Source organism: Vanessa tameamea, chromosome 6, assembly GCF_037043105.1.
Source record: "Vanessa tameamea isolate UH-Manoa-2023 chromosome 6, ilVanTame1 primary haplotype, whole genome shotgun sequence".
Lineage (NCBI taxonomy): Eukaryota > Metazoa > Arthropoda > Insecta > Lepidoptera > Nymphalidae > Vanessa > Vanessa tameamea.
Window position 1 is genome coordinate 4,933,196 of NC_087314.1, and position 19,133 is coordinate 4,952,328.

Here is a 19,133-nt window from a genome sequence, read left to right on the forward strand (position 1 = left end):
AAAACGTGATTTTATGATGTCATCTTAAACTACTGAAATTACAATAGTTTTATAAAATTTATATTATGTCCTTATAAAATATTCTTCGATGTCATTAAAAATATTAAACATAGTTAAAAATATTAAGTACGTAAGAAACATAGCTTGTATTACAAATATAGGAGTGACTTTCTAAGCTTGCCGCTCAAACGAGTGTCATTTGAAGATTACTTAATCAGTGATATTTAAATTTCGCTGGGACCATCCTCGTGGCAAATTTTGTTCAATAAAAAATAAATAACAAAAATTTATCTCAATTTATCTCTCCATAACGAATTATTGATTTTAATTTTAAACTAGATAGTTATATAATAATGTATAATGTAACACAACATGCGAATATGGAGTGGAGATGTAAAGAGACTTATTTCGTCTATATATGAGGATGAGAGGACTTCAAAAAAACGTTTACGGAACTATATGAAACGATTCCATGAATTACGAATGTAACTCGTGAACTTGACTGATGTTAATATTTATACGTTTATTAATTAGAAGGCAGGGTCACATTTTGAACGTGTAACAGTGTCAGGTGTGGGTGTCACTTTTCATCTTCAAATTTTAAAGGTATTAGATTTAAGGTATCTCCTGTTAATGAAAAGATTTGTAGCTTATGCCACTGCACTGATACATAGCGGGTTTTGATCTCAATTTTCATTGTCTTTGAATAGTGATAACTATACAAAATGTCTTCCTTATGATGTTTTCCTTCTCCCCCAATCAAGAGATAATATTTTTTTAGGCAAACAAAGTACAATCGGCGAACATCGTTTGAAAAACACGAGGTTTTCTCTATGGCATCTTGACTATTCTTGGATAAGTAAAACTTTGATTGTTCTATATTTATTTATTCACGATATTCCATTTGAACGGTAAAACCATCGACGTGCTTCATCATAATGGCAAAGGAAAGTCGAAGTGGATTGTTTTTGTCGTACTTGAAATTTGTGGCTGGAGTGAAGCGGTATTTTCGTAAAAGTGTCACCAATGTTGTCGTTAACGACAGCATCGCATATTTATATCCTGAAATACACTATAAAATTATACAATATACCTAGGGTAAAGTCTTGTCCGCCAAGGCGGATCGGAAGTCGGATCCTAGAAAATTTGCCACTATTCCTAAACGATTTTATTAATTAAATTGTTAAATTTACATAATTTTATTCATAATAGCCTTCATTTCATTTTCGTGTCCTCTCGAATGGGTCGAGTAACTGTGAATTTATTGAAGGTATTAAAACAAAAATATTCTTCATGTTTTTACTATGTTAACAGAGTATGACGGTCAATATCATACATATCGATTTGAAAGCAGAATAGTTTAAATCTCAAAGCGCACCAATCGAATCAGTTTGTTTTTTTTTTTATAAATGGTTGTAGCTAAGCTAGGAGTTGAAGCTATTAACTTCACTTCATTTGGTTAAAGTTGACTGTGCCTTAACGTTTGTGCCTCGAATATTAAATATAGGCATTGGTTGTGTCTCTCCGGGGTTAAATACGATCGCAAATACGATACATTCTGCATCCAATACGAACCTCAATAATGACATCTATATTTTTCATTTTCATTTTAATATTCATGCTCTTCGACTTAGTTAACCATAAAATTACCATGTAACACATATAAAACTTAATACTTGTGAAGATGTACACTATTTAATTACACGTCGGTCTATTTTACATACATTTAGGTGCAGTGGAATTGTGTGCCCATAAACGAATGGATACCTTATAATAAAATTATTTCTGGAATTTTCTTACCAACACAGTTCCGTGGACCATGGCTAAATGGCATAAAAGCGTTTGGTATTTGTCCAGACATAAAACGATCAGGATTGAAATCATCCACATCGTCACCCCAGTGCTGAGGATTGCGGTGTAAGCCCCAGATACTTACAACTACATTACTATCTTTGGGTATAACGATACCATTAGCTGGAGGAACAAACAGTGTTTATTATTTTCAAATTAAAAGACTAAATCTACTATATCATACAAAAGCCTCAAGCTATGAGATATATGCTTATATATATATGTCATATTGAAACGAATATTGTTTTAGATAAATTCGCATTTAAATGCCTTGTCAATAAAAATGAGCAATAAAATTCAGTCACATAATCAATCATATTGCTATTAAAATTTGTCAGGCGCCGGTACAAAAACTATTTAAATTGGGAATAATAATTCTTTTAATACCTATTATATGCCATAATACAATGGAAAAAAGTAAGCATCGAACGATGATTATTGGTAAGTAATCGTATACATAAATATAAAATGTAAAATAAATATTATATTAATAATAGAGCCGGCTTTTATAGACTTGGCGTTGTAGATCACACTACAGTTAATTATAATATAGAGGTTTTTTTATAATTCAACCGATCGTCATAAGTATTAGTAAACAAATATATAAGATTGTATACAATTATACACAGGTAACGCATCCTTTGTGTGAGTATAATATGTGTATGTGTGAGCATTTATTGTGCCGTGTAATAATAACTTTACATATGAAGAAGCTAATATACTTACGTAGTATTAAATCTTCCTTACAACACCTTGTAATAAAGGGTACTGGTGGATAGAGTCGCAGTGTTTCGTTTATAACTGCTTTGGTATATTTTAATTTGAGCAGGTCTTCCATCTGAAGAGGTTTATCTGAATTGCTTAAAAATTCTTGAATTCTAAAATTCATTAGCTTGTGTTATTATTGAGGAAAATACCAAGTAAAAAGTTACTTGTTGCGTCGAAATTAGAACTATAAAAAATAGTTATACTAAGAAATTAACAACGATATAGTTAGATATATTTGAGTTAGATTTGTAGTTTTCAATTTTGAAGTCCAAATCAGTGTCAGAAACGATTATCAAGGTCTCTTCAGTAGTATAATTATACGTACTCATTGTAAACTCTTTCTTGTATATCTGAATGTTGGGACAGTAATAAAATTGTAAAGCAAATCCCAATTGATGATGTGTCAGTACCCGCTAACGCAAGTACAAGAGTCTCTTCGCGTAGTTCTTCATGAGAATACGCCTTATCGGTATTCTTAGAATTTTCTATCATTAACTCTAAGAATGACGTAATATTAGGGTTGGTTTTACCAACAACTGAAACAAAATATTTATAATTATAAAAGTGTTTAAAATTTAAATTAAATAAATAAATAAGCGTTTTCTGAATGATCGTACGGTAATCAGCTTTGGCTTCAATTCCATCTCTTTCTTTAATCAGTGCTTTCTTTTTGTAAATAAGCTGAAAAAAAGATATAGTTTTATATTATTACATATCTCTTACTATATATTATTCGCTACAAATAGTTTTTGATTAATATGATTATATCTTTAATATACATATTAAACAACTTCCAAAGTTTACGTCCCTGTGCAATTTTATCTACACCAATTGCTCACTATATCTATATTTATCCGACAAAGGAATCCAGAATCGCAAGAAGACAAATAACAACCCTTCAAATTTTTATTTTTTAAATATACGTACACAAAAACAAAATTAAAGATACACCAAAGGCAACATGTCTGTGGAGACACAAATAATAAAAAAATGTATGTATGTGTTAATTTAAATATAAATTCTTTTTTTTTTTTTTGTTCGTCAATGAAACAAATATTCCAAGAATGTTTGCATTTAAATAAGCCATTGAAAATGCAAATATAAATAATAAATGAAGTTCAATACCTCACCCTGCCTGATTCTAAGTAAATAATGTCACAAATAAGTATAAATTTACTTAAATTATAGTTACATCTACAAAATATATACAAATGTTTTATATAAAATGGATTCGTATAATAAAATAGACGAATAATCTCAAATCTCAAAGGTATTTCATCTGTTTGACATTATAAAACTATTAATTTTTTAATGAAGCCCATAGTTTTTTTTCAAGCCACATGTGTCGTGTTTGCTAAAACACATCAACTCCATGTAACTATAAAAATTAATTCAAAATGGAGAATATTTTCTTATTTTGTTTACATGTAGCGTATTTTGGTTAGAATAATCTAAACTATCATCGGAGGTCTTATCCAGTCTCAAAACATAGAATATATAATATAATATAATCAATAAATATATATATATATATATGAAAGTAATAAACGAATCCCTAATTTTCTTGGTCACATAGAAAATTTAAGAAGACTTCACAATCATATTAACTTTTTTAATGTAACCTTATGCCACCGTTAATGACGTAACCGGTTGATTTAACTGTCAGTTGTTTGACAGTTGGTGCAATTGAACATCAAAACAAAAATTGACAAAAATTGTTTAATAAAGATGCATCGGTTTGAATTGTAATAATAAATATATCGATTCTTGGTGCACGTTTCATAGCCAGTTAGCATTTTCAATGTTGATAAATAAAGTCAGTCGCTAAGAGTTTGTGGCATTAATCTCAAAAGTCAATGTTTTTCGCCCGACCAGCCAGTTGTACGAGTATGTCACCATGGAATACAGAAATTAAAACTATTCAAATGCGCGCCAAAAAATTCCTTACAGGCATCCATTTTCTTTTTTATTAATTATATTGGTACCAATTTGAATTGAATATTTATTGTAAAAGCAGGACAATGACCGTCTGGTATGCTTGTGATCTATATTTATATGATATATATAAAAAACACGAGCAGTTTAACGACTTTTATGTTTTTCTAGTATCGGATACACATTATAATTTTATCTTCATAATAAATGTAGCTCATGTCCTACTTAATAAGTATTCACAGGTGGGCTAGCCTTTTGTTCCTTTTGAAAAAAATGTAACAAAAAACTTACATTATCGATGAACTCATAAATTATTTTCTTCGTAGCCTCTTGTCTGGAATACACGGGTAATAATTTGTAAATGGCATCGATTTGTAACCAAGGAAGGCATAAGCGAGCAGCTATATTTTTTAAGTATTCTACAAAAGCATTGAAGAATGGATGATCTGGTTGCCGCTGCATATCCATGTTCATGCCAAACTCGGTCTCTAATGAAATACATTTCTTTAATATATTTTGAAGTAGGTAATTTTAACGAGGCACTTTTTTAACATCATGTTTTTTCAAAATTTTAAAAGATATAACTCGATGTGTTATTTTTGCAATTTAAAACATATAGTGTATCGGCATAAAAAAAAATTGAATTTAGACTTTCAAGGACAATTGATTGTATCATAAAAATTCCATACCACAAATAGAATCCAATGCATATCGGGTAACATAATCCAAACATGAAACATTTCCTTTTCCGACATGCGACTCGAGTTCTTCAGCTATAATCTTAGCATGTGTTTCAAAAACTGTCACAAATTTGCTGACATATCTTGAAGCGAAAGTTGGCGCTAGAATTTTGCGTCTTCGGTGCCAAATATCAACTGCAATGATATGATAAGCAATAGTAGACGAATCTATTAGTATTTTATATGGGCTTGATACTTTCAAGGCAAACAAAAATACAGGATTCAATTTCTTCTGTTGAAAGATCTTCAGAAAAATGCACCTTGATAACGAACTCATTATATCGACAACTTGATGTTTTTTTTTCAAGTTATAGAAATTAATTTTAAAATTGATAGTATTGTTTTTATTTCAACATAATTATTAATCATTGACCTTAAAAACTATTGACCTTAAAATGTCAAAATATATGCTATTACTAGGTAATAAATGAGAATATGTACCAGGCGCGAATACTAATCCGTTACCGCTGAGATGCTTTGTTAATTTGTGGACAAAGTTTTTATCCAATGTTGACTTTAATACTACAATAGCTAGATCTGGATCTGAAATCCCTGAAAAAAAACTGTAAATTATGAAATCAACAATTGGAACACTTTGAACAAGATCAAAATAAATCTTAAAAATGTATGATTATAATGCATTGTAAGCGCTGATATAAATATCTTAACTTACCAACAAAAAAAATGTGACCCAACCAAAAACTTATCGCATTATACTTTCTTTTTAAACCCTGGGTCGATGTTTTAATAAACGCAGTCATCAAATCTGGAATATTATAATATAATATATTTATAGAATATTAATATAATATATTTTTTAAATGATGTCATTCAGTTTTATAATGTAGGTATGTATGAATAGAATTATAATAAAAATAATAATGATAAATCTATTGTTTTTTTTTTCAACTATTTTCAAATGATTCTAATAAATAATCTTATAACGCGACGCTCGTATTTTAGTGTTTGGTTCTTCCTTGGAGTTCAAGCACACTACGTAGTAATTGTCATGAAATTGGGTCCGTTTGACGATGAAAGATGAAAGATCATCAGATAGATAGTTACTTTTGCATTTTTAGTATTAGTAAAGATAAATGTATCGACTATATACCTATATATAATAAACCCACAAAAACATTTTATATTTCCTAGTTCATCCAATTAAACTTGGTCAAAGAGAAGTCAGATCAAAATACTTTTACATTGTGTTTGAGTCATGGGAGTGCTTTGCTTCCCTGAAATATGGAAAGAACTGCTACTGAGAATACCTTATTCAATTTCAGTACATTTTTTATGTTACAGGTGGATTGGAAAAATGGGCCACCTGATAAAAGAGGAAGGGAATTCGCCGTCTCGATGCCAGTGCCTTGGATTTGATGGCCCTCTACGGGTTTGGTAGTTTTTCTGTATTTTCACCATTGGACATTCTGGTGGATATAGACGCGTCTATCAGTAGACCTGCGTCCTCCGACAAGATGACGAAAGCGCGACCTATCCGAATGTGCTCGAGGTGTTAAAGCGGCTCTATCGACGTATTGCGACCGTCACCAAAAGGAAAGGTATGCGCACAATAGAGTTGTTGGAGCCCTCAGGCCGACATTTTTACCTGGATGTACTGTGCTGTAAGCGACGCGTCACTTTCCGACTTACGCAGGTAGTGACCGGTCACGATTCTGTGTTCGATCTTTGTGTAAGATCGAAGGCGAAGCGAACACAGTGTGTCACCACTGTGGCGCGCATCCCCCACCATATGCGGAGCATACTAGAAGCGTGCCCCCGCATAAATCTCAGAGAGGTAGATCCAGGTCCATGTGATTGGATGAGACGGGCCGATCCCGCTCGATGGAGACGGCGAAGGCGTCGTCTCGGCTCTCCCATAGCTCCAACGCCCGCGGCTTAAAAGATGGGACGGACCCTGGGGCCGCGGACGCGTGAGGTGGGGGCCTGGTTCCCCATTTCAAGCTGCTCTGAGGAAGAGGGCAACTGGGATGGCCTCGCGCTGCCATAATCAAGAGCGAGGACTGCGAGAGGGCATTCTCGTTTGACCTCTATGACGGTTTGGAAACCTTTGCGTAAAAAAAAATTTCAAAACTTTTCAATATAATATCCTATCAATTTTTTATTTACCTTGCATCCGTTTTAATCGTTTATTTTTAATTTAATAATAGGAATTTTTTTAAAAAAGTTGTTTCGTTACAAGGTCGATAAACAAACAAATTGCTGTCTCTTTTAATCATTTTAATAACTTAATATCTTTAAAGAATGCGAAGTTAAGTACTGACTGACCTACTTTTAATAACTTATAATTAGTTATAAAGACCGTTATACTTTTAAATAGTATAAGACAAAAGCGTGTTCAGTTTGTTCGTTTGCTACCGATAGTACGATTTTCTTGACATCAGAAGTAACGACGGTATCACAAACCATAACCCAAGACAACAAGAAAACTAATGAACTTGTTCTACATCGACTCGGCCGGGAATCGAACCCGGGACTCGGAGTGGCGTACCCATGAAAACTACTCGACCACGGAGGTATATATATATATATAATAAAGCATATAGTATCCACCTCTAGAATCCTTTCTTGACTTGGAATTTAATTTTCTGTCTATGAAATATTTATTGTATTAAGACTAAGAATCTAGAAGTTTGCACTATGTTTTTTATTAGTAAGAAGATTTCGATTTGATATATTCTTGATGAATATTATTTTAAATATGTTGTGTTATATAATAGATGAAATTTAGTTTAGATTATTTATAAAAGATTTACTATATCATTTATTAATATTTATGCCAGACAGACTCAGCGTGATGAATAATTGAAATATAAAAGTATTATTGAAAATTATTTAGGTGCCACTGACGAAATTATGATTTTATAATTAATAATTGAAAATATCGCCATGCCAGTGAAAACTACGGCACGTTATAACTCAATGATAAGTGGATATTTCTAAAGCTTACGGGAACAAGCTCGATATCCTTGGAGCAGGAGCTGAAATCCTGGATATACGCAGCCAAATAACATTTTAGCGCTCAACCTCTAGTCCATATAGTGTTAAAAAAAACCCTCTGTAGGTTTAAAGACATGCTTAGAATAATTGACAAATCGTCAATTCCGGAAAATCATTCCATTGGGTCAAAGGTTTCTAAAGTTTTTGAAAAGGTATATTTAATACCGCATTATTATTTTGTATGTATATTCAATATGGATATGAAATTAAAATTCAGTGCTAAACCAATTGTAGAAAAGTGCAAAAAGAACGATTTCAAAAGGTTTTGTAACCCTGAAAGACCAGCATTGAGTGTGGCCATCGAAACAAAAATACGCTACATTAAATTAGAGTTGAAACCAAAATAAAATTTAAAAAAAGCTTATATAGAACATTTAACTTATAAGTCAAAAGGAATCCGTTATAATAAATAATACAGCCAATCTCACTAATACTAATCTTTATAGAAGATGATCAGTAACAGATTTATATGAAATTACGATACATGAAAACACAATATTGACTATTAATTAATAAAATATAAGTATCACACTCGAACATTAGAATATTAGTTGTTGGTTCTTCTTGGTTAAAATATATATTCCGAACCGGTGGTAGCTCTAATATTAAATTATTATAGTTCTGTGAAATTACGTTTCAATAGTGCTTATAAAAGCTTCCTCGAGTAAAGTATATTTTGATTTTGACTCAATCAATCTTGCAATAAATTTTATTGATTTTAACATTTAAATTATACGAAAATCCAAATAAAAAATTGGAAGCACTTTGACGGAATAGATTCTAGCGAATTGACACGTTTGATGTAATTTAAAAATTTATTGAAAATTAAAAATGTAAAAATAGTTTTTAATGTAACAATTGGATTTTTTTGTAACACGCCCAATCCGAATCTCCAGACATCAGATTATACTTATACATAAAATAAAAACTTGCGTAAAAGTTCAACATTACCTTCATTATTTCCTATAAAAGAAAATGCATTTCCGATAATAGGATAATACGCCCAATCATTTCCAAGTTGCTGATGTAATATCAACATTTTCTTTGGCTTCCATCGATCCACTATCAACAACAGGATGACAATCACAATTACATATTGCACGAACATTATTTAATAACAACGGACTCGGCTCAAATGTGGATTTGTCACTCAGATATTGTATAATATATAGGCTTCCGACCTCGCTATCTCCAATATGAACTGAAGTTGTGCATATTTATAATTTTTTTTTTTAACTGCTAACGAATACGGAACAAGGGAAAAAACTTAAAACTTATTCAGTCATAACAAAAGAAGAACTCCAGGGACCTTTCTTAAGCTTCGCACCCATTTACATTGCTGTACGTATTTTTTCGAGTTACATATAGTTACGAGTAGGTTATCATCCCATCTAATTGCAATTGCTCTGCAAACCCACCCAATTACTTACTCCAACTTCATTAATATTTACGAAAAAATGTCAAATGTACGAGACATTGCCTTAATGAGTTCAGCTTCTTTTTTTATTCTAACTTTTTGTGTTTAAATTATACCCATAAGTTTTGTTATTAAATTTTCAGCCTGCGTCATCTTCCTTGGGTTTTCCTGAGATTTAGGACAGGACAGTTGGTACCATCTGTTTGTCTATCTGGGACTGACAACAGTTTCCAAGTCGTACACGCTGTTTCTTTGTTTTAGAGAGGAGACTAAGAGTCTCCAAAGACGCAAATTGAAACTAATTTAATTAGGTTAAAAATAATACTCATTTAATGTTCGAGCATGTGAATGTGCTTCTGTAGCATGTGCACCCATTAATCCGCATTTTAGTAACTTGGTGGCTCTTACCTTAACCTTCTCTTCAATCAAAATTTGGCCTCAGCCCAGCAAAAGGATATTTACAGGGTCTAAGATGATTCTTACTTTTTCTAAAACTCAGGTATATAGATATTTATTTATGTGTAGTTAAGTGTGATATAAAGAGAGGTAAATATCTAATGTCGAGCAAAAATAAATCCAATCAAGATATTTCTAATTCCCTATACACATTTTCTTTATTTAAATAACGCCTTACAATAAAAATAAGCAATGACTATTTTGACAAATTTGCTATAAACTCGTTCATCATGAAAATATCATTTTATTCGTTTGTAAATAAAATGGTTAGGTTATCAAACCGGTTACATATTTGATAGTTACTGTTTTTTATTAATTGAAATACATAGGTTTATGGTTAAATTAAAATGTATAACATCACAATCATCCAATAATAACGTCTATACTTTAATATATTTTTTTATATAACACATGTATTCTATTTTCATAAACATTATAAATTTAATTTTAATTTATTTACCCATTAAAAAAAAATATTAAGTATATGACATAAAATATATGTATCATTAAAAGTATCTGTAATATTTTAATATAGAATTGAATACTTTTCCACAAAGATCTAGGAAGTATAGTAATAATTTCTTAGTTTTATGAAATAATAATAATAAGGACTATTAATAATAATAAAAAGGCGTTAGAAAATTATCGAACATTAAAGACATAATATTACATTATGTAACAAGAACTTCGTTATAACGTTAAGACGGGAGAGCGTAATACCTATATTTAATTTAAAATGAATATATATACGTGATTATATATAATTATATACTATTAACTATTTATATAATAAATGTGTCAGACATATGTCGTTACGGTTTAATTAAGCAAAAAATTATGTGTATATATTGTACACTTTATTTATTATTTATTTATTTATATAATTCTCACATAATATTCATTATATAGTTGCAAAAAAAATTACAACAATTAAAACCTTTTTGCATGGTACTAAGATTCAATTCACAGGTTGAATAATAAATGACTTTGCTGGAATATGTTCCGGGTTAGTTTAGTTCCCGTCTGAGCAAGACAGGTTGGTATTAAATCAGGGGAGCAAAACATTTATGAACTTGTAAATAATATGTAAGATTGACTCTATACCTTAAACTTTCACTTGACATGGTATAGTTAACTTGGTGGTAGGATTTCGTAAAAGCCTGTTTAATATATACCTCCCAATAATCGTAGGTCTACCACTAAACAACAATACTCAGTAGTGTTTTACGTATTCCAGTTGAAGGAGAATTGAGTATTACTACAGGCACAAGGGACATAACAACTTAGTTCCCAAGGTTGGTGGCGCATTATTGTTGTAAGGTATGGTTAATATTTAGGTAATGGTGACAACTTACCAAGAGTTACTTTTGGTTTGATTTCGAAATATTTTTAGACTGATTTTATTTGATCCATTCATATATTTGAATTACAGAATTCGGACTTCATTGTTCCTTATTAATACTAAGAGAGGTAACGACAACTAACGACAACGAAAGCTTAATTCTGCTGGTTTTACACTACTTGGCCTGAACGGCTACGGTAAATGTAATTAGTAAAATATTTTTTACAAAATACTAAGAAGATGTTTAGAGCAATGTCTTGAATATAAATTAATAAAATAGTTTTGATTTTTTAAATTTACAGAACTAAATTATATATGTTTATGACTTCCCATTCGTATCAGTAAGAGCGGTAACAGTATTTCGGCTAGGAAAAGGCTTGTTTATCAAAAGTCAGTTTTGTTTGTTCGGACTTAAACTGAAAAGATTTTTTGTATAGGTACTATTTTTTGTACACGCAGGTATGTATACAGGCATACTTAAAATGGGCGTTTTATATGAAAACATGACTGTAACGGGACAACTAGTAATTTGTTACACGGTAGTTACCAAGATCCATTAAGTGTATATCGAGGTATACAAATATAATAAAATCAATGTAGTATTGCCTACACCCACTAGCCTATCCAGTAATAATAATCATCACAGTACCCGTATGTTACATAAACGTAAAATCAAAAAGTAAAATGTTGAAGATTTTTTGTAGTTACGTGAAGTAATTCTTTAAAACTGTAAAATGACAAAACGACAAAAGATATATCTTTATAATATTATTAAAGCACAGATACAATTTACGTACTGCAACCCTGTTATTTCATATGCTTACTCTTTTACCTTACATTAATCACATCTTTGTGCGAATTTTGATCAAGTATTTTGAGAAAGTTTTATCGCTGTTCCAATCTGAGCCCCACATAGTTTTAAAATAACACCATGATTAAATTTAACATACTTATGGCATTTCGTTAAAAGATTGAAATATTAAGTATCTTTCTTGCAGTATTGGTTTTATTAAAAATAAAAATACTATACAAAAATGCAATTAGCACGACCAGCGCGAGCGGTGTCCTTATTTTTGCAGAGCTAATAAATATTAAATATTTGTATTAATAGATTATTATGAAAAAAGGAAAAGTCTAATATCGATTTAAAGAACTTTCGTTCCTCTATATATTGTTTCGAGGAAACAAAATGTCAACAGACAAATTTTAAAATAATAAAAGCAATATCAAAGAAAGTCGGAAAGAATGAGAAAAGTAAAAATCTTCTTCCCTTCAATTATTAAAACTATTATTTAAATTACCGAGTGAAGAAATTTTATAAATAATTATTTATAAGGTTTTAAAATTAGTACGGTTGCGCACACCTGGCTAGTTCACTTAGGTTCAATCAACCCTTTGCGTCCACAGAACTCCATACTAGACAAGACAGCAGTCAGATCTCGAACTCGGCACGGACAACGCAAGGTAAGTTTTATTTTTATAACAAAGAGTGTTCTAGAAGCATAAGAATTTTTGATTACTATAAATGTAAATTTATGAAAAAAATAAGTGCTGCGTAACTTTTAGCTTAGTTTTATAACATATGTAAAGAATATAGATAAAAACACTATCACTGAATGTGTAATTCGTATGATATTTTTTTAAATTTACGGTTGATTTAAAAAATCTCTTCCAAATATTATTCGATTTTAATACGAGCGTAATAAATGAATATTGATTGGACATATTTAGATGATTTACCTATAGCGTTAGTTTTCCCACCTATTAAATTTATTTTATTAAATTTAATCCTACTTGATTTTTGTCTTCATGTAATATTATCTCAAATTTCAGATGCAGTGTTTTATATGTGTGACGTATCTTATGATCATAGTTACCGCACGTCCACCAAAGGTTCGAGAAATTTCTAAAACAGTTGAAAAGCGGTCTATATTCAATGACGTCATACAATCACTTCGAATGCGAGCTCAACTACCAGAAGATATAAATTTAAGTGACGAAAATAATTTAGGACTAAACTATGACAAATATGGAATTGAAAATGAATCTCTACAATTACCTAATGATCTCGATTTCATGCCACGACGAAACGATAGAATAGAAATGCCTCCAATTAAATATCGTTTTCCAAAAAGTCTTATGGGCAACGAAAGTTTTGATAATGCCGAGAATCCTAAAGAAGAAATTGTTGTTTACGTGAACACGCCAGGCGAATTTAGTGAATTAAATCCTACCACGCAGAAACCAAAGAAACAAAAACGACCAAGACCACCCGTTAACAAAAATAAAAATACTTTAACAAATAAAAGTGAAGAAGATGTTACACAACCTGACGCGATGATGGATAAACTGTTTATGAACACAATGGCTGGTCAAAGCCAAATAGGTAATCGAGAGTCTCAAACTGTGTTAAAACCAACTGTCATTGTTAATTTCAGAGGATCTGTTATGCACAGGGAAAGTGACATCAGACTTGAGAGGAGACGAAACGAAAATAACACAGTGATACCTCAAAATATTTTTAATATAAATCAAGAAATTAAAGTTGAAAGAAATGACGCGCGAATGCAAACCACTGACAGCATGAAGAAATTACCAGTGAATATAAAACAAAACGTAAATATTAAAAATCCACAAATAGATGAAGACATGATGATGTGCGAAACGTCTTCCTCGAAAGAGAAGGAAGAAAAAAAACGATCAGATCGAAAATACGATGTCTTAGAAATAAGGCTTACAATTTGAATACGAATCAAGTAAACTTAAAATTTTAATATATCATTATGATGAGAGATTTAAATAATAATCTATACGTTTTGAGATATATAATGTTTAGGATCGTTAATAATTTTAATACGTGCGATTTACTGGTATCCTCAGTTTTAATATAATATTTAGTATAGTTTTATGTTATTTTTTTTTTATGTTATAGGGAGCAAACATGCAGGAGGCTCATCTGATGGAAAGTGATTACCACCGCCCATGGACATCTGCAACACCAGGGGGGTTGCAGGTGCGTTGCCGGCCTTTAAGGAATAAGTATGCTCTTGAAGGTTCCCAAGTCGTATCGGTTTGGAAAATCCGCCGGCGAAAGCTGGTTCCACAGAGTGGTTGTGCGAGGCAGAAAATGCCTTAAGAATCGCGCTGTTGTGGATTTTCGGACATCTAGGTGGTGCGGGTGAAATTTAGAATTTTGACGAGATGTCCGAAGGTGAAATTCAGCTGCCGGGATTAATCCAAACAATTCCTCCGAACATTCCCCGTGGAAAATTCGGTAGAAGATGCAGAGTGATCCAACATCTCTACGCAGAGCCAAAGGATCGAGCAGATCAGAAAAGGCTTGATCGTCGATAATTCGAGCTGCTCTACCGCCCAGAGGTGAGAGCAGTACTCCATGTGCGGCCGAATTTGCGCCTTGTATAGTCTTAGGCGATGGGCCGACGTGAAATATTGTCTTGCCTTGCTGAGCACATCGAGCTATTTTTGATGCCAATTTGGCTTTGCCTTCCAATTGACCGCGGATCTGAACTAGGCTCGAAATATCAACGCCAAGTATTCTGATACTGGCTGTGGCGGCTATCGGAATGTTCTCAAATCGTGGAGATACGACGAATGTTGTATTTTTGGCGGGTAACGCGCAAACTTGCGTCTTTTTGGGGTTGAAATGGACTAGGTTTAGCCGGCCCCAGTTCGAGACTTTGTTAAACGAAGACTCGATTTCAGACACAAGTTTGTTCCGGTTTTCTTCAACGTTTTCCCGAGAAATATTAGCACGGCCGCTGTATGAGGTGCCTACGGTACTGTCGTCTGCATATCAGTGAACGTTCCTGACTTGCAACAAGTCATTGATATGGAGAAGAAATAGAGTGGGTGATAGAACGCAGCCTTGTGGAACACCAGCATTGACGAATTTTTGGTCGGAGCATGCACCGTGGACAACGACCTTGATGCTGCGATCTGCCAAAAAGCTGGTAATCCAATTGCATAATTTCCCGCGAAGCCCATAGGAAGGAAGCTTCGAAAGAAGCGCTTTGTGCCACACGCGATCGAAGGCTTTCACTATGTCCAGACTGGCTGCTAACGCCCCCCTTGCTCTCAACTGCTTCCGCCCATTTATAAGTAAGGTAAACTAGAAGATCACCGGCTGAGCGAACCCGACGGAAACCGTACTGGCGGTCAATAATCAGCTGATACTCCTCTAGATACCACAGGAGCTGGCAGTTTACAATGGACTCCATTACCTTGGAGAACAAGAGGGTGATGGCTATAGGCCTATAATTGGACGGGTCTGAGCGGTTACCCTTTTTAGGAATCGGATGCACCAAAGCAGTCTTCCAGGATATCGGGACGACGCCTAATGCGTAGGATTGCCGGAAAAGACGCGTTAGGACTGGTGCCAACTCGGGAGCACATGTCCGTAGCATGATTGGAGGGATGCCATCGAGTCCACTCGACTTATGAATGTCCAAGGAAAGAAGTGCTTTACGAATTGCACTTTGCCGGAATTTAGCTTCCGGGATCGTGGTATCACATCGCGGGATTGTTGGTGGTGACTTTCCTTGGTCATCCAGAGTCAAATTCGATGCGAAGAGAGAGCCTAAAAGATCAGCTTTCTCTTTCGCGGTATGGACCAATGACTCACCGTCCTTGTGCAGAGATGGAAAGGAAGGCTGACAAAAATTCCCTAGAACAGCCTTAGCGAGAGACCAGAGCGGACGTGTTCCTGAAGGGAGACGTACCAGTCTCTCGCCAATTCTGCCAATGTATTCCGTCTTCGCCTTGGAAATCACATTTTTGAAGGACCATAGAGGCAGAGTTATATTCCTTTCTGAATGCGCTGGTATCTACATCACGAGACGCCGATGCGTTAGCCCAGTCATGGTAATGTTGCCATTTTCGGCGTGAGGCCGTTTTACAGAAACGACCAAACCAGGGCTGGGACTTGCCACCGATGAGCACCGCAGAATATGGAATGAACAGTTGCACTACATCGGCAACAGATTCAGCAATAACGCTCGGATCATCCGGCGAGAAACAAACCTGCTCCCATGGATAGGATGCAAAGAAGGACCGCATCCCATCCCAATCTGCTGACTTGTAGTGCCACACGCGGCGGCAGCCCACGAAACGAGGTCGTGAGTACCGCGCAACCGGCACTGTACTCCGAACGAGACAGGGATCCGATGAGCCCAGAGGGGGATCGACGATAATCTGATAGTTATCCGGATGGGAAGTCAGCAGAAGGTCCAACGGGGAAGGTGTATGATCTTCCACGTCTGGTATTCGCGTTGGTGAGGTGACCAGTTGTGTCAAATCATATGCTAAAGCGAAGTCGAGAACAGATCTTCCCGTATGGTCGGTAGTGCGTTATCCAAGCCATTCGGCATGGTGGGCATTAAAATCGCCAAAAACTACGATCTCTGCGGATGGGATCTCTTGCAGCACGGAATCTGTAGCCATTTGGACGTGCTCGACCAGTCGGTCGGTTCCGGCATTACCGCTATGGGACCTATAAAGGCACGCGTAGATTCGCGGATGGCCGTCGCAATCTACACGCAGCCAGATAATTGATAGGTCCTGCCCTTCAAGGCTGCCGAGGCGTCGAAAGCAGGTATCATCTCTGACGTAAACGCACACCCCAGCTCGTGGTATAAAGGAATGTTCCAATTTATACCCGGGGTAGGAAAGAAAAGTCGTATCGGCAGGAGAGGATCTGGGTCTCGGTAAGAAAGAGCAAGGCCAACTTCGCCGTCTCAAGTTGGAGTTGAGTTATGTTGCAGAAGTCCACAGTGAAGGTGGTCGGGGTTGCCTTACGATGCCTGTTCCGTTTGCCCCGAAAAGTGGCGAGCGCAAAATTGCCCCCCCCCCCAGAATTCGGAGGGCGGCCCTGGCATCCCTGCTCAGGTGGGGTACGTCCTGAGCATGGATGCCCAGACAGGGATTCTCCACCGCAGTCGCTGATGGTACCCTCCTGGGGTAATGTAACCGAATTTTGCACAACCATCATGTTTGGGGAGGGGGATCGGGCCTCCGGGACTCTCACATACCAGACGAAACGCGGTAGCATAGCTACCACTTTACGCCGGTTTTAAGTGAGAGAGTGGTACTTCCCCGGGCGTGCCGGCCCATTCGGCTGCAACCCGAAGGTATGCGGTGTGGCACTACCACTAATGTTAGTGATTAGTTTTTACATTTTAAGACAAGCCTTAAATAACTTTAAGTATTATAATAGTTTTATATTATAGTATAGAAGTTACTTATTTCAAACTAAAAATATGTCTTTTTTCAATAGGCGGACTACCTAATGGATCATCTGATCCTAAGTGGTCATCACCGCCTATAAATATTAGCGCCGTATAAAAATTCAACCGTTTCATCGTCAGTGAACCACCAACCGTGGGAACTAAGATGTTATGTATCTGAGAGGATGTTACACGTCACCTTCCTAAAATATAAAATGTAGCCATCACGGAATTCTACAGGAAACCTCTAAATTGATAGTGTTTGAAATCATTTATTTATAATTAAACAAAACGTATGTAAACATAAAATTTATTGAAATAAATATATATATATATATATATATTTGATTATTATAATAATATATAGCGACGGATTATACAATAATGCATACACGTGGATTCAGTAAAGTAATGATTCATTACAGTTATTACTCTTAGACTCGTTAAAATATATTTACGCCTCTTAAGATCTGCAATTAGCCATTTATTGCAGATAATTAACGTATACTAACTCCATCATATTCCTTTTTTCAATTAATAATTACGTATATAATAGTAATAATAATAATATGTTTTGTTCTATGTTATTACGGTATTTAACTTCTTAAGGAAATTTAATATGTCAATATGTTTCTGGTCTAGGCAAGGATTGTACACACTTCGAACTTCCAGACTTTCCGCTTGTTAGCAGAATGTCTGTGTTCGTACAGTGGAAGTGGATTGCAATAGAAACACTTGTATATGGTCTAATAGAACGTTTATTATAATTTTTAATAAGTACTCTTATAATAATTTTACTAAGCTGTATATTTCAACTTTTCACGCACAAGAAGAAGGAGACACCATAGACTAAAAATAAAACTTAATAAAAATTTAATGTTGCTATTATTTTAACACACCCCCTCAACAATCAATTTTTAGTTTTTTTTTTTAATTAAAATTATTCTTTGACTGACTGGCTTCTTATAACTGAATAACAAACATAAAATACTTATTTGACTATACAATCCCTAAACTTCTCAAAACATTGTTTGCCCAACGGCTTCGTAAACATGTCTGCGACATTCTCATTTGTATTAACATATGTAACATTAACTTCACCATCACAAACCTTTTCCATTATATAATGATATTATATATCTACATGTTATAATCTTTTATTACTGTCACTAGATGATGAAATTTTTATTACACTTAAGTTATCTTCCAAAATATTTATATTAATATTACATTCAAAATCTTAAGCCAGCAGCCCTCAGTTATAGCCAAACACAATGAAATATATTCGGCTTCACAAGACGACAATGATACACATTGTTGTTTTTTTTGTACCCCATGAAATAGGACAACTAAATAAATAGTAT

At 34.0% G+C, this 19,133-nt stretch overlaps 2 protein-coding genes and 1 pseudogene across 2 annotated transcripts; 1 reads left to right on the top strand and 2 right to left on the bottom strand.

Annotated features, from left to right (window-relative positions):
- Positions 1-853: 853 nt before the first annotated feature.
- LOC113393275 (cytochrome P450 4C1-like) lies at positions 854-9,438 on the bottom strand. Its single transcript, XM_026630070.2, has 10 exons — positions 9,264-9,438; positions 5,968-6,060; positions 5,736-5,846; positions 5,244-5,429; positions 4,846-5,042; positions 3,237-3,300; positions 2,945-3,155; positions 2,578-2,729; positions 1,801-1,974; positions 854-1,062 (listed from the first exon to the last, which is right to left on the bottom strand). Exons 1-10 carry the CDS (start codon positions 9,418-9,420, stop codon positions 887-889), a joined length of 1,521 nt encoding a protein of 506 aa, XP_026485855.2. The 5' UTR covers positions 9,421-9,438; the 3' UTR covers positions 854-886.
- A 3,436-nt stretch (positions 9,439-12,874) lies between these two features.
- On the top strand, positions 12,875-14,314 carry LOC113393477 (uncharacterized). Its single transcript, XM_026630366.2, has 2 exons — positions 12,875-12,991; positions 13,361-14,314. The coding sequence occupies exon 2, from the start codon at positions 13,361-13,363 to the stop codon at positions 14,270-14,272; it is 912 nt and encodes a 303-aa protein (XP_026486151.2). The 5' UTR covers positions 12,875-12,991; the 3' UTR covers positions 14,273-14,314.
- Positions 14,315-14,332: 18 nt separating this feature from the next.
- Positions 14,333-17,531, bottom strand: LOC135193317 (uncharacterized; annotated as a pseudogene).
- Positions 17,532-19,133: the final 1,602 nt, after the last annotated feature.